This window comes from Barbus barbus (assembly GCF_936440315.1).
Source record: "Barbus barbus genome assembly, chromosome: 19".
Classification (NCBI taxonomy): Eukaryota; Metazoa; Chordata; class Actinopteri; order Cypriniformes; family Cyprinidae; genus Barbus; species Barbus barbus.
In genome coordinates, this window is record NC_136747.1 from 15,961,626 (window position 1) to 15,983,346 (window position 21,721).

Sequence of the window (21,721 nt, forward strand, 5' to 3'; positions counted from 1 at the left end):
AATGATTCTTCCTCCCAGAAGACAGCCTGTTTCCACTTATTCTCCACAGAAGAGATACAACAGAGAAACAGCCACCAACAAATCAACCTCTGACCCTGTAATGCTACAGACCAACTTTTATTTTGCGTTGTATGAGATTCAATTATATTTTATATTTTAAGCACATTAAAGTGATAATCTAATAATCAAGTCCTCAATGTAGAGGAAAATCACTGTGTATGTTAGTCCTTATGGAAATTAGGGACTAGCAGCAGTTAATGCGGTTTAAAAACGGTACATTGTGTGAATGACTGACAGGTCAGGCGGTGTGGTTATGGTTCTTAAAATAGCACTATTTTCCAAGGGAGCCAGCTACCAGTCACAGCTACCAGATCAAGTGCTGTTAGGAGAGACGTGCAAAAGAAAAGACAGATCATTTTGTTCTGTGCTTATGGCTACAGGCCAGAAATAAACAGAGGAACTGTGCCAAGATCCTGTCCTTAAGTAAGAGTGTAGCTCCCCTGCTAGATACCCCAAGCTACACAACTAACACTACAACAATCTATACTGTAAAACACCAACTCAAAATAATACAACCTGCTGGATACTGTGACACCCATTTAAATGGTTTACACCACCATTCAAAAGCTTGGGAAGACACCCTCAGCATTTCTCACATTATCATAATTTATGGTAATAAAATATGACAAGAACTCAGAGTTAGACTGTCAGAACAAATTCATCTTGATAATGTCAGATAACTTTGATAGAAAGGTATGTAATGGATTACAATCAACCAAAAACATTTCTCAGCTGTTAAATTTAAGTACACAATTAGATAATACCAATTTAGGTCAACCAGTTACCTAGCAATGCTTAATTTTGTTCAGTCTGTGGTGTAAAAAGGTCACATTAGCAATTAAAGACAAAACACTTAAGCAAAACATGGTCAGGTTAAAGTGTCTGAATAATTTTTGGTCCCAAATTTTTATAAGTTTTACTGGTAGTTCACTGTATGAAGAATTTTTGGGTATAATATTTCACAGTTTACTTTATTTTGCTATTCTCACTTACATAAATGAAATATAGTGTCCTACTACACCCACTAGAAAAAAAATTAATTATATATAGATATCTGATAATAGTCAAAAGTTCCCATTCAAATTTTTTTTGTAATTTTTTATATATAAACAAAATATATATTTTAACATTTATATATATACATATATATATATACACAAGTAGCAAGACTGTTTTCAACATTTATAATCATGTGACTGAAGACTGGAGTAATGGCTGCTAAAAATTCAGCTTTGCCATCACAGCAATAAATTACATTTTAAAATATTTAATAATAGAAAGCAGTTGTAATTATAATATCTCATATCTGACTACTGTCCTTTTACACAAATAAACAAAGCCTTTTTGAACATGAGACTTTCAAAAACATAAATAAATAAAACTCCAACCCCAAAACTTTTGTATGGTAGTGTAATTAAAAAAATAAACAATGTTACACAAATTAAGAATGTAAAATAAACAATGTAATGTAAACATTGTAAAACAAATGGACAATATTTTATAGTGTATGACAGTCATTATTTTCTCATGTTTCAAACCCGTTTTGACCGATTTTTTTTATTTTTTATTGTATGTGTACAACACAAAATGAGTAATTTAGAAGAATGTCCAAGCTGGAATGTTCCATATAATGAAATTTGGTCCCACTTTATATTAGGTGGCCTTAACTACTGTGTACTTACATTGAAATTAATAATTTGATACACTGCACTTATTGTGTACAGACATGTTTTTACATTGTACTTATATATTTAAAAATACCTATGTAATTAATTTCTGTAATTACATTTATAATTACACTGTTGACCTATCCCTTACACCTTAACCCACCTTTAAACCTACCCATACCACTTAACCTGTCCCTAACCTTTAACATATCCCACCTCAATAGCAGCAATAGTGTTTTGAAATACAATATGACCACAATAAGTACATTGTACTTATTTGTTTATGTAAGTACATAGTAGATAAGGCCACTTAATATAAAGTGTGACCTGAAATTTTAGTTAAAAAAAGCAGATGAAAGAAAGGGAAACCAATTTTTTTTTCTTCATTCATTGTTTTAATTATACAGAAAATGGCACTCTCTCTCCGCATTTAATGAATAGTACTGAGCATCCATTAACAGTTGCTTCTTTGTGAATACATTGTATATCTAGAACATGTCAAGAAGTGTGATTTCATGAGGATGGGTATGTTAAGCTCTCCATGACTGCAAATGAAGCTTATGAGGTATGATTGAATAGCATCAACATGTAAGTTCTTGATTATAGCTTGAAATGTGCAAATGACCTATTGAGGTTGTCTAAATACTTCCATCTCTGAAAGAGGCAAATACATGTTAGCAGAGCAAACTGCTAGCAGCTGAAACCCACACAGAGTTTGATGAGTGTCACTTGAATCAGAGCAGCTGCTGCCTCTTGAGTTCCCTTAAAATTCATACAGGTCCTTCACATTGCTTTCAAAAAGCCAACTTTGCAAATATTACAGTAAGATTAAAACAAAACAACAATAAAAACAAAATTAAATGATTTAAAAAACACAGACGAAACTAGAAAGGCAAATCAGCACAATCCTGAGGTAATATATTTAAAACCAGCCATTTAATATTTCTTTCATTTATAAAATTGGGGAAGTCGTGGCCTAATGGTTAGAGAGTCGGACTTGTAATCCGAAGGTTGCGGGTTCGAGTCCCCGGCCGGCAGGAATTGTAGGTGGGGGGAGTGAATGTCCAGCGCTCTCTCCACCCTCAATACCACGACTGAGGTGCCCTTGAGCAAGGCACCGAACCCCCAACTGCTCCCCGGGCGCTGCAGCATAAAATGCCCACTGCTCCGGGTGTGTGTGTGTTCACTGCTGTGTGTGTGCACGTTGGATGGGTTAAATGCAGAGCACGAATTCCGAGTATGGGTCACCATACTTGGCTGAATGTCACTTCACTTCAAATGAAAATAACGAAAATATTGCCTCTTCAGTGTTTTCATGCTAAAAAAAATGAATCAAATAGAGATACATGTCATTTTTGTTCATATAGAATACCTGAAATGTTCAGCCAGAAGCTGTTGTCACAAAGATCAGACATTTTTGTGGTCAAAAAGCTTCACACATAATAAAAAGCAACACCGTCTAATCCATCTAGCCCGTTTTAAATAAATGAATAACATACTGTAGCATCGAATCTGGGCCCAAACTTTGTCAGCTTCTTCTAACACAACTCAATCTATTATTATTACATATTAGATAGTGTCAAATTAAATTCATTGTTTTTATCGTCAGTGAAGTAAATTGGATGTCATTGCAACAACAACTCTTGCATGTTTATGAAATAATTTGCCCTTCACATTTTTACCCTCAAAACTAAATGGAGTGTTAGACAATAGGTCCAACTGTTAGAGGAACATTTCAATATCACAATCAAGCAACACAACTATAGTCATTCTAATATTTGCATTGTGAATGCATTTTTAACCAAGGAACTATATAAAGCCTTGGTTACTTTCAGATGCTTGTGTGTTCTCCCAAATATTTGCTAGAGATACATGCTATAACTCACAAAACGTGGCCCCATTTACTAAAACACAAGTTCACATACTCTAAAACACACTTACAGAATCTGTGGTAATGTGTAGGAATCAACAAGTGCTCAAACAACCTGTCACCTTCAGTACATTCGACTGAAGTCTCAGACATCACAGAAGAAGAATGTCCTGTGAAATTCTGAATGAAAGAGTTAGCACCGCAAATGAAGTGCATGGTGTATTATAAGCAATGTGAGATGTGGAAGACAAAAATGCCCTTGTTATTCAGACTAACATTCTTAAGTCAATTATCAACTCTGATAAAACCAAGCGTTTGAAATACCTCAAAAGTCAAATAGATGGTTACGCAAATGAACTCCACTACAGTTCGTCCTGTTCGGTCCTTATGTTTATCGTATGAGCTTCTCATTCCTTTCAAACACTGTATACTCGTACTTTCCTAGTTTCTTGGGCTCGCTGCTTGGGATGCACCAGTCGTCTGCCTCCATGCTCGTTTGATAATGCCTTAAGGCTGACTTGTTGAAGACAGGAAGTCTTTCTATTGATTCAGTGGATAAGGCCTGTAAAAAAGGGGGGGGGGAAAACTTATTTATGAATTGGTGTAGAATTTCATCCAAATTCTTAAAATGCGGTACTATTCACAGTAGGGCTGGGCGATATGGCAAAAACATTTTTCAGAATGTTTGACCGATTCTGGAGTTTTGGTTCCAATTGACTTTCATTAACTGGCCAAAAAAATACAACAGACGTCAATGGAAACCAAAACCGTTTGGTTACCAACATTCTTCAAAATGATCATCTTTTGTGGTTTGCAGAAGAAAGTCATACAGGTTTACATGTACAAAGAAATAATACAACAGAGAGTTGTAGAGCACTTATGAGGACACTTCCTACTTAAGTAGTTAACAGTGAGGCAGTTCACTAGGTAGTGCTACAGTGTACCTTTAGGTATATGACTGCCGACGTGCCGTATCCCTCCATAGAGTAGAGCTGCAGATCTCCCTGGAAGTACTTGGCATAAAGGCGGGAAATAGGAAGACCATAGCCAAACCCAGCCTGCAAAAAAAGAAAGCCATAGTAAGTGTGTGAGAGAAAGAGAAAACATTACAACTGCATTACAATACTAATCTGGTGTAAACAATAAACTGAACTGTTGGTAATTCTGCTAATTTATAACTCTGTAAGATCACAGTTTACTTGAAAACATGACTGTGGAATGTGGATCAAAGATTTACCATTGGTATCATTGCACAACAATCTGCATACAGTATGCTTAAGACAGCCAAGGTTCTTACCAGGGGAGCATTACGGCTGTTTTCAGCCACAGGACTCGGTGCAGTTGAATACATGTAGCTGAAAAGCCTTTCGATTTTCCTCAAAGGAACCCCACCTCCTCTGTCAGACATCTAATATACCACAAGAGTCATTGCAAACATGTTTTGGCTCTCACTGCTCTTGCAAGTATGTTGCAAGTTAAAACAGAGATAAAATATTCAACTTTTGCTGACCTGTTACATCCGAGGTGTTGAAAAAAAGCTCACCTTGATGGTCAGATCTTCACTTCCTAGAGAAACTCTCACTTTGATTGATGGGAGATGTAGGCTGGTCTCATGGGTTTCCACAGTTGCTCTCATTGCATTCTGTTACAGAGAGAGAAAAAAAACACTATCATTAAATGCTTGATGGTCAAGTCAATTCAAATCCATTTGACTTTCTTGCTTCCGTGGAACACAAAAGGAGACGCTTAGCTGAATGTCAAATTGAGCTATTTTCCATATAATGAAAAAGCCCAAAATGCACCATTGAATGGTCCATACAACTTGTTCACTATATTCCAAGTCTTCTGAATCCATAAAATAGCTTTGGATAAGGACCAGACAAAGTTTTAGTCATTATTCACTGAAAATCTAGCTCTTAAATCTAATTTACACTTGCACATATTCTTGTTTTTTAACCAATTGCTATGTCAACATTCTGTAAAAACTCAAGTGTTGGTTTGGAACGACATGAGGGACTATCAAGACTATCATTGTGTAGGCTATAGCTTCTATAAAGTGATTCAAGTACCTTGAAGAGCTCAAAGAGCATGTGGTACAGATGAGAAGGCACATAAACTATATGTATAGGGTCACTGGGTCCTTTAACTGTAAAAACAACAGATATATCAATTCAGTAACAGTTGAGTAACCCAAAAAAACAAGGCTATAACATGCAGGCCCACATTATTTTTTATTTTAAGAATGCAAAGAAGAAATCAACACTGGCATGCTGCCCAAACTAGTCGGGTATGAAGCACATGATAGAGGTTATGCTGGATAATTTGTTACTATGTGTTGGTAAAAAATGCAGCAACGGTGGTCACTCAACCTTGTAGGCTCTCTTTGCTTGACACAATAGTACACTGCTATTTAAGAGATCTAAGAGATAAAACGAGAGATCATGCCAAAATTTTGCCATTATGTAACCAAGTACACAGTGCTGTTCCTATCATCTATTTCTCCATAGACACACAGTGATAAGATTTAAGCGCTATTTCTGTCTACACCAATAAGTGATTTAAGAATTTACTAAATGTGGTTGCATAATACCGTAGTTAAACTTACTTATAAAAACAAATTCAATACACTATGCTATTATTTATTACTATCAATCCACATTACGCATCTTACTGTTATTATACTGTAAATGTACATTACACTTACACTGCCGTTCAAATGTCTGTAAGATTTTGATAGTCCCTTATGCTCACCAAGGCTGCATTTATTTGACCAAAAATTCAGTAAAAAAATCGTAATATTGTGAAATATTATTCAAATTTAAAATAACTTTTCTATATTAAAATATTTTAAAATGTTATTTAAAATGTTATTGAAGGCAAAGCTGAATTTACACAAGCCATAACTCAAGTTTTCAGTGTTACAAGATCCTTCAGAAATCAATCTAACATTTCTTATTATTATTAATGTTGAAAACAGTTGAGCTGCTCAATATTTTTGTGAGAACCGTAGAATTAATTTTTTTAGGATTCTTTGAAAATATTACATTCAAAAGAACAGCAATTATTTGAAACAGAAATGTTTTGTAACATTATAAATGTGTTTATTGTCACTTTTGATCAATTTAATGCACCCTTGCTGGACAAAAACAAAAAAATTAACAGCAGTGAATTTTTAGGGGCAAAGTTGAATATATATAAACTAAAAGCATAATTACACACTAAAGAGTCTGGGCAAGTTTTACTGCATGCAGGACAAGAATGTGGCATTTCATAGCATACCTATAATCCCCACCCAACACATTTTGTTGGCACCATCCCACACTGTCAAACAACTACAGGCTATCATGGAATCAATAAGACTGTAAATAAGCAAATAAGTGTAAATAAGACTGTAGAGAGCTCCACTGCAGAGTTCAGGTTTTCTGACAGGGCATGACTCACCATGCACAGGACACACAAAGACTGAAAAGTTCAGAGAAAAAAATTCTCGCTCACAGTTCACTTGTTTGATTTCCACTTCGGGAGAGGTCAAGTAGTACTGATCACACAGCATCTTGGCACTTTCATAGGCATCTAGAGAGAGAAAGTGTGAGACACAGTGTGAGTCTGCCCATGTAGTACTTACAATGTCCATTACACCCACAGTTTATTGGCTTTCTTTGACAGAGTAAATAAAAAGTGTTACACAGGCAAGAAACATTACCTTTAAAGGTAAATTACCTTTTACAACCTCCACAACATCACAGTTTGGGTCGATACTGCCAATGTGTTTGGGGTGGGCTGGATTGGTGCTGCCATCAAAGATTAACGCTAAAATGAACACACATTTTAAATACATTTTATTTGTAGGAATGCATGATATATGGGTACTACACTGGTTATTTAGATACTTTAATGATTGTTAATTAACTGTATTGAATAACATTGGATGTTCTGTTCAAAAGTTTGGGGTTAGTAACTTTTTTTAAAAGAAATTCATATTTTTATTAAGCAAGGACAAATTAAATTAATCAAAAGTGACCGTAAATACATTTATAATGTTACAAATGACCAAGTTAAATAATACAGCTCTTTTGAATAGTAGTGTATATAAGTCAATAGTAGATGTTTAACTGCATTTGCTTATTTCCTCTATTTTTACATTTAATTTACCATCATCTAAGGCTCACTTTAATCTATAAAAACACAGATAATTTCATAACACTTGTTAAAATCTTTCGTAAACCTCAAAATGAATATCCATTTTCATGCTGTGCAATATAATGCCTAAATTCACTGAAAGCATTTAATATGATTATTTTTTTGAGAGTTTCAATTTTAGTTTTAGACCAAATAGTACAGAATTTTAAAATGCATTTTTTATTTATTGGTTATGAGGCTATGATACATTACATTATCAGCAGATGGTTAATCTATTGTTTCAGCTGAGACAGAAATAACATCCTGCTTGGCCAGGGCTTTAGTACATGTCCTGAACACTTACTATGCTGATTCATCAGCATGCGTGTGGAGATTCGGCTCATGTAGAAGCGGTCCAAAAAATACTGGACGTTCTGATTGGTCACGGGATCCACGCCAAAGGCCTCCTTGTACTCCAGCACTCCCTGTGCCATGGTGGGCACCACATTATTGTGCCTGTTCCTGACATTGATCAGCGTTTCTGTGAATCTAAGAGACACAGCATCCAGTTAAACACACTATTAGAGGTCACTTAAAACAGGCTGCAGCCAAGTTAAACATGAGCTAAACATGAGTAAGATTAATGACTTTGGATTTCCCAGAATGCTCCTGAATACTGTACTTACTTAGTTAGGATTTTTTTATCATCAGGGTCTTTCTCCAAAAAGTCAACAAGCTCCATCAAACTCTGCGCATACCTGTTTTTGAGAGTAAACAAACATCCAGGGTTTATTTTTAGACTTATTAATTGATTAATAAATTAACTGTATTTTCTGTTTCGTTTTTTCGACTGAATGAAAACTTGAATTTCAGTTTCAGAGTTTTGATTTTAAAAAATCATCTAGGTGCACCACTATTTCCAAATGAAAAAAAATTCAATTAAATCAAATGAGATAAGAATCAAACTGCAATTGAATCAATTGAATTGTACCAATACCCAGCCCTATTTGAAACACAGCCATAATGCACCACACATTATGTAAAACTGTGTATTGTTTCCTTTGAACAACAAAGCCAATGTAGTTGTTTATCTGAATGGCTAACAGAGGTGCAAAGTACTGACAGGTATTTACTCTAACCACTTATCCAATTCTTATGCTTTGCCAAAGCTGAATAGTGATTAAACAGGTTTGCATTGATCATTTAATGGTTAGAGCAAATCAAGGTCCCCATGTGACTTTTGGCAAGGGAGATGTGCTGCACAGAGAACAATAGTCTTACACGTGACACAATGAACGCAGTGTACTAGCTACAATCCACCTGAATGACACTGTTCTGTGTCAGTGTGCCGCATTGTCAAAGAGGACTTGTTTACACTGAGACATCTAGGAAAGTTGCAGCGCACACTTGTTTGTGTTCAGTGTCTCATGGTACCTGACACCACAACACATTTCACATTTCCATGAACACATGTGAAAGTTACATTTAGTTCACATTGTGATCTCAACATGATTCTAGAGTTTTGAGGACAAAGAACCCTGAAACAAATGGACTATCACATATGAAGGCTTAAAACTTGAGTTATAAAAATATTAGCACCAAAAATAACAACAAATTTGTTTAATATAGGGAAAAGCAAGGGCATTTTGTACGTTGTCCTTCATAACTCACAAACTATTACAAATCTGCCTGTTATTTGTTGGAATAATGTAATGTAATATAACAGAAATACATAATATTTTGTTTAAAATAAATAAAACATACTAAAAAGAAAACTAACAAAGTATATGTATAGTGCATAATAAATAGATAGCTAGATAGATAAAGAGTTATACATTTGTTGAAAATTCATACTCTTTCTCAGGCAGAAAGAAACCTTAAGTACTCCACTGAGCATAATGCAGAGTTTCATAACATTTGCTTGTTTGTGATTGAATAAATGTGTTAATGTCCCAGTATCACAGATAGTTATCATAAAAGCCTTTGAATCCAGCATAGTCAGCGGAAAAAGTTCAGTTTACATAATGCTCACAATTGCATAATTTTCAATGCATTCCAGTTGACTTGTTGAACACAAAGCCTCTGCTAAACTTTGTAAGACAAAGGTCAATAACTACAACAGCTCATTTTGAACTCATAAATCATTCTGTCCTTCAAATCCGGTCCATTCAGAAGTCTATTCTTAAACAGAAAACTTTCCATGAAGAACAAGCTATTTAAATCGCCTGCACGTTCACGGCAATTGAAAACCAGCACTTTGTCAGCAAATTAAATACATGTTATTCACAATTTTCTCATTCAATTTTGTTTGAAACCTTTTGCTTTCAATAGAGAAGACAGCTGAGAGTGACAGGAAAAGGATCAGAACGTGACAAAGGCCAGGCTCCGACCCACATCCTCATGAGAACAACTCTTACATGTCTCAAACATGTTCTGCTTGCTAATATTAAACATATAATATATACCTACAAACAAAGACTTATTTTTGATATTCTAATTGATTTGTTTTAGTTTTAACAAACTAGCTAAGAAAGATTGTTACTTATCTGGTCTGTGGGCTATGGATTCCTTAAATGACTTCTTTATGGTGTAAAAAAGATCAAAGGCTAGCTTTCTTTGTTTTCATGACTTTACTGCACAAATGAATTTGACCTCAGGTTCAAATTTCAGAACATTATTGGTGTTACACATCTATATGCATGTTAGCCTAAACATGAACAGAAATGTTATCTGAAATTGCAATTCAACCTGGATTAGCTAGAATGGTGGCTAAATAATTCTCAAAAATGTTGATGAAGTTTGGTGAAGTTTTTGCTAAGAGGTTGTTACAATGTGCTGAATCAACATTTCACAGCAACACACTTGCTGTATGTCTAACAGTAATAAACATTATAGAAACATATCTGCTCTCCAACTTACAAGGCCCTTATCTAAAAGACTTCATGGTCACCTTTCGTTTGAAGTCATGTGCTGCACACTAAAGGTTATATACGTCATATGAGTTGTAGGCAGAAATTCATCACACTGGAGCATGTGGCACTTCAGGGAGTCTAGAACAGCATGTCAGCTGTGGATCTCACCAGCTTTGAAGCAGCTTCAGTGAAGGAGTGCTGAGCAGTTTGTCCGGGAGGAAGTCGATCTCCTTCATGATGTTGGCTAAACGGACAGGAAGCTCTTGCCTTAAAAACATGAAGGAGGTCTTTTCACAGGCATTGGCTGATCCTGCAAGCAAGACGGGACTACATTAGTAAGAATTTCACTCTTGAACTTGACATATACGACATACCTGAAAATCCCTATACATTTAAGACCAATATTTTGGTGTAATGCCAGTTTGAACATAGACTCCTACATCACTGTGGATTTTAGAATTTAGATTTGTAATATGAGATGTTCTATAAAATGACTCTTTAGATTAGAAATGTGTATATTTTAAATATTTAGTACTGTTTTAACAGCAAAATATTTCAGTCTGTGTTTATTGACAGTTGTCTTAAAGAACCTGTAACAATGCTGAAAACTTAATAAAAAACAGAAATTGTCCAGTTTTTAAGAATGACGTTACCTCATTGTGTAGATGTACTTAAAGTATATTGAATATACAGGTCCTTCTCAAAAAATTAGCATATTGTGATAAAGTTCATTATTTTCTGTAATGTACTGATAAACATTAGACTTTCATATATTTTAGATTCATTACAACACAACTGAAGTAGTTCAAGCCTTTTATTGTTTTAATATTGATGATTTTGGCATACAGCTCACAAAAACCCAAAATTCCTATCTCAAAAAATTTGCATATTTCATCCGACCAATAAAAGAAAAGTGTTTTTAATACAAAAAAAAAAGTCAACCTTCAAATAATTATGTTCAGTTATGCACTCAATACTTGGTCGGGAATCCTTTTGCAGAAATGACTGCTTCAATGCGGCGTGGCATGGAGGCAATCAGCCTGTGGCACTGCTGAGGTGTTATGGAGGCCCAGGATGCTTCGATAGCGGCCTTAAGCTCATCCAGAGTGTTGGGTCTTGCGTCTCTCAACTTTCTCTTCACAATATCCCACAGATTCTCTATGGGGTTCAGGTCAGGAGAGTTGGCAGGCCAATTGAGCACAGTAATACCATGGTCAGTAAACCATTTACCAGTGGTTTTGGCACTGTGAGCAGGTGCCAGGTCGTGCTGAAAAATGAAATCATCTCCATAAAGCTTTTCAGCAGATGGAAGCATGAAGTGCTCCAAAATCTCCTGATAGCTAGCTGCATTGACCCTGCCCTTGATAAAACACAGTGGACCAACACCAGCAGCTGACATGGCACCCCAGACCATCACTGACTGTGGGTACTTGACACTGGACTTCAGGCATTTTGGCATTTCCCTCTCCCCAGTCTTCCTCCAGACTCTGGCACCTTGATTTCCGAATGACATGCAAAATTTGCTTTCATCCGAAAAAAGTACTTTGGACCACTGAGCAACAGTCCAGTGCTGCTTCTCTGTAGCCCAGGTCAGGCGCTTCTGCCGCTGTTTCTGGTTCAAAAGTGGCTTGACCTGGGGAATGCGGCACCTGTAGCCCATTTCCTGCACACGCCTGTACACGGTGGCTCTGGATGTTTCTACTCCAGACTCAGTCCACTGCTTCCGCAGGTCCCCCAAGGTCTGGAATCGGTCCTTCTCCACAATCTTCCTCAGGGTCCGGTCACCTCTTCTCGTTGTGCTGCGTTTTCTGCCACACTTTTTCCTTCCCACAGACTTCCCACTGAGGTGCCTTGATACAGCACTCTGGGAACAGCCTATTCGTTCAGAAATGTCTTTCTGTGTCTTACCCTCTTGCTTGAGGGTGTCAATGATGGCCTTCTGGACAGCAGTCAGGTCGGCAGTCTTACCCATGATTGCGGTTTTGAGTAATGAACCAGGCTGGGAGTTTTTAAAAGCCTCAGGAATCTTTTGCAGGTGTTTAGAGTTAATTAGTTGATTCAGATGATTAGGTTAATAGCTCGTTTAGAGAACCTTTTCATGATATGCTAATTGTTTGAGATAGGAATTTTGGGTTTTCATGAGCTGTATGCTAAAATCATCAATATTAAAACAATAAAAGGCTTGAACTACTTCAGTTGTGTGTAATGAATCAAAAATATATGAAAGTCTAATGTTTATCAGTACATTACAGAAAATAATGAACTTTATCACAATATGCTAATTTTTTGAGAAGGACCTGTATGTGTACAGCTATTAAAAACAACATCAATGGTATAATTTATTTTGTGAGGTGATATTCAACAAACAACTATATTAAAGTCATTTGAGAGTCATTTTTATGCAATCTCTTACAGTAATGGTAATACTGTGGTATTTTGATAACATGATACAAAAAAAAAACATAAAACTACCATAATACCATGCTATGTTACCATGCCCGTGTTACTACAAAAAGCCTTTATACTTTTTATTAGTGAGCTCAGCAGTAGGTTTTCAGACACGACCTCAATGGGCTAGCTTAATCAGATCAACACGTAAACAACTTACCAAACACGTAAACAACTTACCAAAGTCAATGAACTGCTTCATTGACAGCGGGGACGGAGAGTACTTTGAAAATCTGTCCACTTGTTTAGGTATGTTCAGCTTTGAGCTGTTCTTCAGCATGATCTGGGCGAACTTCATGTTGATCTTCAAGTGAAATCCACAGATCTTGAAATGTTCTCAGCGAGTTGTTGTCCTCGTCTCATCAGATGCAGTTCGCAAAGTTTATCATTCTCGCACAGCCTGTTACTTCATCACATAAATGAAGACCTGCGCAGAAATCCGGTGTGATCGGACTGTCCGGTGGAAGGGTCCTCCTCAATCACTCTAATTCGGTTTAATTTGTCATCGCACCAAAATAACTGACCAGCACAAGGTACAAAACAGAGTACAAACAAGGGAGGGAGGGGTGAGGGGAGACTGTTAATCAAATCTGCATAGATGTAGTACAATAGAAGTTAACCCACACATCAAGTTCTTTTTTTTCTATTCTTATCGATAGGTAAAACGCTATCATTGCATTGTACAGTTAATTTAAAAAGATTGATTTAATGATTTTGGCCTACGCTGTTTCTTGTGCAGCGATCAGAAATGGGCATCGCTATCTACATGGTGTACATCTATATCGCCCTGCCATTGACGCATGCGCACAGCTAATGTAGAGCAAAGGTCTTTGGGAGTGGGACTGAGACACATTTTTTTAAGTCGTCTTTAGTGGTGTATTGTACAGCGTGTTCCGCATCCTCTAAATGACTGAGGGGACAAATCACTTATAATAACCTCAATTAGTTTCTTTAATGCGACAATATAATAGGCCATGTTAAAAAAGGATTAAAAATGATTAAATACAAATTTGTAATTCATATAGGCCTATTTAGTTTCTGGGTTATATAACAAAAAAGCATGTGTACAGAGTATACAATAATATAAAGTATGTGATATAATTATAAATATTCCAAAACAGAGGCTTTACAAAAATCATATACTGTTTTTCATCACCCTTGTTAATCTATTAACTGATTTCTATTTTAAAACGAGTGCAATCATTTTTTTTATTTTTATTAATTAATTTATTTTACAGTGACCATTTACTGTACATTTAGGCACATTTCGGCTGGTCTGGAGAGACTTGCAGGCCCAAACAACCTTCAGGCTGGTTTCTATATATTTTTAGCATGACAAAAGGCTAAACTGCCTTGCTCTTTTGGACTATGGCTCCATCTAGTGGTGCATAACAATTCAAACGAACCTAATGTTCACATTTGTACATAAAGGCAAAAAATAAAAATTCCGCTAGGTGGCACTGTTGCAGTGGATTAATTTAATTCTGCATTATAACAGCATTTTGGAAGGGAGAGGTGGGATCTTTTAGTTATCTCGAGGTAGCAAGGCGGTCTATGAGCATCTTGCCACCTCAGAAAAATGTAGGCCATTAGCCTTACATTTGGCCAACAGCTTCGATGAATTTCTAAATGATCGCATCGTATAATCTCAAACATGTTTTATTAAAGCGGATGGCAGGCTGTGTGCATCAGCAGTGATACAGCATATTTACAGTGGACAGCATCCACACTGGGAACAGGTAGGAAGTGTCACACACACCGGGTGCATGTTTCTCACGCTCACATAACTGGGAGGTTTCATATGTGCATTTTGTTGTGTTTCATGCTTTATGTTCGATGACTTCATAATCGCATATGGTTTATGACGTCATTGTGCTTCTCTTGGTACCCACTGTGTTAACAATAGCAGCTAACATCATTTGTATATCCTAATGTATCATTGTGACATCTGTGTAATATAACTGGATTTTCAATACTTGTTTATTTTATAACTCTCTGTAATCGAATTGGAGTCTGTTATGACAACAAAACCAGCATTATGCTACATGACAGTCCACCTAATGTAGCATCTTCCTCACAGACAGCTATCTCCGGCCCTTTTGAAGCTATCCACATCGTAAATGTAACGTTTGCATGATAATTTGCACTCAAAGTTCATGTTTTTATTTATTGATTTGTGTGTGTTTTTATTTTAATGGATTTGCATTTTGTTTAATGTTTTAATTAAGCTTTAATAAAGCTTTTTATTGTTTTGTTTTTATTACCACTCCATTTCATCACATTATTTTTTTTCATATGATAAAGCCTAGGATTTTCAGTTTTGAGAAGTATTATTCTTAGATACAGTCATCTGCCACACCCTTAATACAGAATCAGCTGTATTTACTTACCTCATAAATCGTTTTTCATAAATGCATAGATATATGCCAAGGCATTTCTGTTGAAAACAAATAAAGTCCTTCAACTTGTATATGCAGTAGTGAGTGTTTAACCACTGCGTTTAATGAACAAAGTCTCTAAATATAGTGTAGTCTCCATACGGCCCTGCTTACACTCAATACACTGGTATAGATGTCAAAACTGTGGGTCTGTGGTGTAATTGTTTTGTCGCAGGACAAAATGGCTGATAAGAGCGACCTAAAAGCCGAACTTGAGCGCAAGAAACAGCGCCTTGCTCAAATCAGAGAGGAAAAAAAGAGAAAAGAGGAAGAAAAAAAAAAGAAAGAGGTGAGATAATATTTTAATGAGACTTATTCAGAATGTGGTAAGAACTTCATATGAATATCTGAGTATGTGTGCTTGTGTGTGCATTTGTAAATGTAAACAGTCAGAGACACAACAGAAAGTGGAAGCTGCTCCTGAGGATTCAGATTTGGACCGCAAGCGCAGGGAGACCGAGGCCCTCCTCCAGAGCATTGGAATCTCACCCGAACCTCCATTAGGTACAGTACACAGACCACTGGACCGCACTGAAATATCCATCTGCACCACAGCCACCTCACTCAACAACGCCTGCCTCCAAAACACATCAGAACATTGCCTTTTTACCTTTGCCAAGATCAGGCTGTGTAATATTCTGGGTTCGCTTCATGTCTCCGAATGGGACTTCATCCAAACCTCTTTTTAGACGGGCTTATCCAGTCTTTTTTTGTTTTTCGGATTCTGCATTTTATTCTTTTTGCTACACTGTACGTCCTGAATTACTATAATCCTGTCAAAGCTGTTTTGTAATTGCTAATGTAATTTCTAAGGTTTATCCAACAAAATATATATTTCCAACTGCCCAGCAAGTCACACAAATCTCTAGACTTTAACAAGACACCAATTAATGCAAACATGAGAAAATTAAGAAACTTGCAGTATTAACTTAACACTGTACTGATTCTGTGACAGTCATGTAGTCCCTTTCTCTGCTACTATTGCCATCTAGTGCAGAGCTATGTACATTACAAAGATGGGCTCCATACTCATAACTTTGCCTTTTAAATTAAATCTAATTGTGCATAGTATAAATTAGTGCAGTATAAATGTTATAACTTTGTTTATGAAGTAGCTGGTTAAAATGTTTTTAAAATTTAACAACATTTTATATCTGACTGTCTTTTTGTGTTTTCATAGTCCCGACACCAATGTCCCCATCAAAGTCAATGAGCACACCCAGCGAGACAGGCAGCCAGGACTCAGTTGATGGAGCAGCTGCTGGCAGGTATTTTAACACCCCAAAATCTTCATATATGACCATGTACCTTCAGTAGACATCAGTCATTAATGTTTTAGTATTTGAGAGAAAAACAGATGCTTTTGTCAATAATAAAGTAGGGTAAACAATACAAGGTAAAGTTAGGCAATACAATGCAAGTTAATAACATTTACAATTTTTTATTGTAAATTATCTATATACACTACAGTTCAAATGTTTGGGTTGCTAAAATTTTCAGATTTTTGAAGGAAGTGTTTTACGCTCACCAGTTGTAACATTTAAAATGTTAATGTTAAATACATTTAAATGTTTAATCTATTTTCAAATGTAATTTATTCCGGAAAAGCTGAATTTTCAGCATCATTACTCCAGTCTTCAGTGTCACATGACCCTTCAGAAATCATCCTAATATGCTGATTGGTGCTCAAAAAACATTTCTTATTGTAACAGATTGAAAACCGTAAAACTGTGTGTTGAAAACTGTTGTGCTGCTTGATAATTTTGTGGAAACAATGTAACGTTTTATTGATTATTTAATTAATTATTAATTTCTTTAAAAAAAAAACTTACTCCAATCATTCAGAAGATTGTGTGTGTGTGTGTATATATATATATACATATATATATATATATATATATAGAGAGAGAGAGAGAGAGAGAGAGATTCCACGGTCTGTCTGAATACTGGATTCTGATTGGCTGGCAGGTGTTGATTAAATTCATTTAACTGCACAGGTAGTTCCAGGTCAGTTTAATCACCGTTCCATATTAATGCGCCGCTTTAATTGATGCACACTAAGCACACTCGCACACACACACACACACACACACAGAGAGAGAGGATGCATCCTCCGAATTCCTGTGAAAGAAGGTCGCATTCGGTGTGTCCTACTTGCTTTTCTGAAATGAGACAGCCTCGATGACGAATGCACCCTTCGAATGAGACCTCCGGAGGACGCAGCCTTCTAAATGAGATACAGCTTGTGTCTGATTTCAAGCTGGCAGAATGCTAGCGCTAACGAGCCGTAACTGACGAAAATAACCATCATTTTTACACTTCCGGTCAAATATTGCGCTGCAAAGAGCAATACAAGGTTTAACTTGTCTATAAGGACCATAGGACCATGGAATAAGCGGGATAATCAATGGCTAACCGTGCATTAAAGGACGTGGAGGCAAAGAACCACCCGTTGATTATCCCTTACATATATATATATATATATATATATATACACTAGCTTTATAATGTTGTTGTCACGATTCTGCTCTGTTTTAGTTCCATGTCTTCAGTTGACCTAGTTTCCCTTATGAGTTAATTAGCCCCTCACCTGTTTCTGTTTTCGTTTGATTATGTTTTGCATTTAAGCCTGTGTTCGCCCTTGCCTTTTTGTCTGCTATTGTTTGTTGTTACATGTGTAAAGTTCTCAGCATTTAAAACCTCTGTAGTTTTGGATACTCCTGTCGACCTGTGTTTTTGTTCCGTCTGTCTGATAGCACGTTACGGAACAGTTGTATAATACTTTTTTTATTTTAAAAAGTATGTCATGATTTTATAATAATTTTATAATTCTTAAGGAACATCTGGGAACATTAAATAAGAATTTAAATGTCAGTTCAGAAATAAAATATTCTGTTCTAATCTTCGTTTTTCAAAGACTAAACGTGTTTCTAGGTTAAAGGGATAGTTCAGTGAAAATGAAAGTTCTGTAATTAATTACTCACCTTCATGTCGTTCCAAACCCGTAAGACATTCGTTCATCTTCAAAACACATATTAATATATTTTTGATGAAATCCGAGAGCTCTCAGACCCTGCATAGACAGCAATGCAACTGAAATGTTCCCATATCTAGAATTTTACAAAGCTACAAGAATACTTTTTGTGCGCAAAGAAAACAAATTTACTGACTATTTTACTGATGTCCCATAATTTTCATTTTTGGGTGAACTATCCCTTTAATAGCTTTTGTTTAAGCAGGAACAAATTGTTTTGTAACGCAAGTGTGACTGATATCCATGTTTCTCTGTTTTTTTTTTTATATGGGATCAACAGATATAGGTAAGAATCAGTCTGTGGTTCCTGCAGTATGCTCATTTTTGATTTTCCACTTCACCTGTCAGCGTGAGACAATATAAAAGACCAAAGCAGCCTATCTCAAGGTATAAAATCTAATTCCACTGATACTGAAATGGAGAGTTTAAGAAAGTGCCTGCCTAAACAATTTAGGGGTCATCTCGAAATTGATAACCAACCAGAGAGAAATAAATAAGAGAAATATTTGTAAGATGAGACGATCGATTTTTAACATAAAGCATCAAAAATAACAACCAAGAGTATATCAGTGCTGCTAGCAGTGAGGGTTGTTAACAGGCTCATTTTTCTTTCTCTGAAATATAGACAGATAGCTGCAGTCATGTGGAAAGGGGAAGGCTGATGCGACTGCTGCTTTGGCCTGTAATTAAGTCTGCATAATGCAGACGTGCAGCAGGTTTGACACATGATGTGCACGTTCGCCCCTGTCAACGCTCCCTGCAGGGGGCTCAGCTCACAGCCACTGGACTGAAGTGATATTTCCAGGACATATTAATGACTTCATCTTTAGCTATGCACTACCATTGCCTCATGGTAGCATGATAGTCACATAGGATTATATGAGTTGTTTTTACTCTAAGGTCAGTTATAGCAGTGTTCTGCTCTAAGTGTCTCCATCTATAACTCTCGTCCTCTCCCAGGTCAGGGGTCAGTGGCATTAGTAAGCACAAAACAGACACAAACAATGAAAGGTATATGTATCCACACAAAACCCTAACCCAGAATCCCAAGCAGCCCCTTTGAAGGGTACATGTACTCTCTGCTATTAAAGTAAGCGCACACTCTATCTCATTGGCAGTTGAAAAAAGCAGAGCCGTTTAGGTTGTGACTAGGTTTAGGTTGTGTCCCCCAGTGTGACTGCCTGATGCCTGCTGTTACCTTGAGCCTCGATTTCAACAATTCCTCTTGCATGGTTAAATTGGAGCCATTTGCAACGACGTGAATGACAATACGGTTTTTTAAATGTCATCACTGGTAAAACAGAGTGTCAGTTTTGACAAGCTACCGCTCTGGCTGTGTAAATTTGGTGAAAAAAAAATTAATAGGCATGTTTGCGACTTGTACTGAAGGTTGAGGAAAAAAGTTTTCAAGGTCAACACCGTTTTGACTTGTTTCTATAGGATAAAATATACACATCACAGGAAAGCTTTGCCTACAGGTTTTGTGGGTTGTGTAAGAATAGAATATATATATATGTATAGTTACAGAATATCTATGTGCTGTATTCCGGCCACCAATCAAAACACGTCATGTATGTAATGCTTTGTTCATATATGTCTGTCTTAATGTACAATATCTCACTCTATGTAACATACTGTTTACATGTTTGTTTATCTTTCTAATCAGCTTAATAGTTTAGCTTATGAAAGATGACTGGTTTTGTGTATCCTTAACAAAAAAGTCTGTGGCATTACCATGGTACAGTAATGATATCAGATGGTACTATGAATTAGGCCTACTATATCCATCTTATTTTTAATGTAAGAGTGGGTGCGGCCATTTGTAACTTGAATGTGTGAAGCTTCTGTTTTCATCCACTTCCAGTTATTTTTAACTGTACAAAACCAGTCCATTATGCTGTTTGACATTGCAAACTGATATTATCCTATTATTTTAATTTATCATAAACACACTGGTTTGTAGCACAAATAGGTTTACTGTTTACTGAACTTTGTTATTCTTCTAGTTATGTACCTATAGCGGCTAATGAATCAGAAGTCTTCTGCATTGTAAAATAAGGTGGATGCAGGCTTTTCTCACTGCACTTAAACCACAGTCATGGAGATTCAGAACTCCATTACACATTGGAGTTGCAAATGCCAGTGAAGCGACGCAACTAATGATGCCATTGGACGTATAACAAAGCCAACATGGCGGTTGTCTGGATTTCATTCATGCCATACACATTAATGATATAGAGAAGATACTTTTTAAACAGCCACAAAGTAAGTTCTTCACTAAATGTCATACCTGCTCAGTATGCGATTTCAGATGTAGTGAAAATGTCAAACATTGACAGAAAATGTGTTACTTTTTAATTAATTTGAGTGAAGAGTGCTTTATTCTTAAAGTTATGGACTGAAAAGTCTATCAAGGACAAGCTGTAAGGTCATGAACGTATAAATGAACGTATAAAGTTGTGTTATATGCAAAGGAATGTTAGGCTGGGGTTTACGAATGTGTGGTACCACATCCAGAAACCATGGTAATACTATGTAACTTTTTGTAAGGGTTTATTCCATTTTATTTATTTTCATAACTCTGTTCACATTTCTCATATGTCCATCCCACAATTTAATATTATAACCTAAGAAAGATTTGGTGACTTGTCATATTCCCCATGCGATTCTCACATCATTTTAATATAATACATCTTCTACAGTAACACACATGCCATCCTTTGAAAAGTGCATAAACTTGATGCATGAACCTCCTTAGCATTGTATCAAACTGCATCCCCATGCGTGCTGATTTGATTGGTCCTTTCTCACTATTCTCCTGGCTTGCATGAGGTGTGTTGTTTGATGGCATGTGTGCTGTGATATTTATGTTTGTGTGTATGATGGTGTTGTTTCTGCTGAGGTTAATCTTGCATGTTCTCTCCCTCCTGTCCCCTGCGTGACACCCCCTGCCGCCCCCTCCAGGACCTTGCAGTGGGACACTGACCCCTCTGTTCTTCAGCTGCAGGCTGACTCTGAGCTCGGGTATCTCCTCCTCTCTGTCTCTTTCTTTCTTTCTTTCTTTCTTTTTACTCAGATCTGCCAAACTTTTAAATGCATGCACATACACATTTACATGTACAAATATATTTCAGCAGATATGTACATGCATTTCTTTGGACACCTATTGGCTA

At 36.4% G+C, this 21,721-nt stretch overlaps 2 protein-coding genes across 4 annotated transcripts in view; one reads left to right on the forward strand and one right to left on the reverse strand.

The window, feature by feature from the left end:
• Nucleotides 1-1,460: 1,460 nt before the first annotated feature.
• On the reverse strand, nucleotides 1,461-13,865 carry LOC306885447 (pyruvate dehydrogenase (acetyl-transferring) kinase isozyme 2, mitochondrial-like). 3 transcript variants are annotated; one of them, XR_013785538.1, is made up of 12 exons: nucleotides 13,257-13,629; nucleotides 10,797-10,938; nucleotides 8,403-8,474; nucleotides 8,081-8,265; nucleotides 7,318-7,407; nucleotides 7,093-7,170; nucleotides 5,667-5,743; nucleotides 5,141-5,239; nucleotides 4,895-5,005; nucleotides 4,542-4,655; nucleotides 3,669-4,159; nucleotides 2,112-3,045 (listed from the first exon to the last, which is right to left on the reverse strand). XR_013785538.1 is itself a non-coding variant. In XM_079441964.1 (11 exons), exons 1-11 carry the CDS (start codon nucleotides 13,372-13,374, stop codon nucleotides 3,989-3,991), a joined length of 1,257 nt encoding a protein of 418 aa, XP_079298090.1. In that variant the 5' UTR covers nucleotides 13,375-13,865; the 3' UTR covers nucleotides 1,461-3,988. The 3 variants fall into 3 exon arrangements, 2 of the variants coding, with proteins under 2 accessions (XP_079298090.1, XP_079298089.1); XM_079441964.1 differs by having other exon boundaries at nucleotides 1,461-4,159; nucleotides 13,257-13,865; XM_079441963.1 differs by having other exon boundaries at nucleotides 1,636-4,159; nucleotides 6,877-7,170.
• Nucleotides 13,866-13,920: 55 nt separating this feature from the next.
• The window catches only part of LOC306885444 (cytoplasmic dynein 1 intermediate chain 1-like), a 58,641-nt gene continuing 50,840 nt past the window's right edge, over nucleotides 13,921-21,721 (forward strand). Inside the window, exons 1-4 of the mRNA XM_079441960.1 lie at nucleotides 13,921-14,815; nucleotides 15,690-15,803; nucleotides 15,904-16,018; nucleotides 16,695-16,782. Coding sequence (XP_079298086.1) covers nucleotides 15,696-15,803; nucleotides 15,904-16,018; nucleotides 16,695-16,782 — 311 coding nt within the window. The 5' untranslated portion in view covers nucleotides 13,921-14,815; nucleotides 15,690-15,695. The remainder of the gene's footprint in view (nucleotides 14,816-15,689; nucleotides 15,804-15,903; nucleotides 16,019-16,694; nucleotides 16,783-21,721) is intronic.

Excerpts from the sequence above, each read along its gene's own strand:
- LOC306885447 (XM_079441963.1), bottom strand. The coding sequence starts at position 13,374 with ATGAAGTTCGCCCAGATCATGCTGAAGAACAGCTCAAAGCTGAACATA. Across the intron at positions 5,006-5,140 it reads GTGAAGATCTGACCATCAAG|ATGTCTGACAGAGGAGGTGG; the intron begins GTGAGCTTTTTT and ends GTGGTATATTAG. Across the intron at positions 4,656-4,894 it reads ACAGCCGTAATGCTCCCCTG|GCTGGGTTTGGCTATGGTCT; the intron begins GTAAGAACCTTG and ends CTTTTTTTGCAG.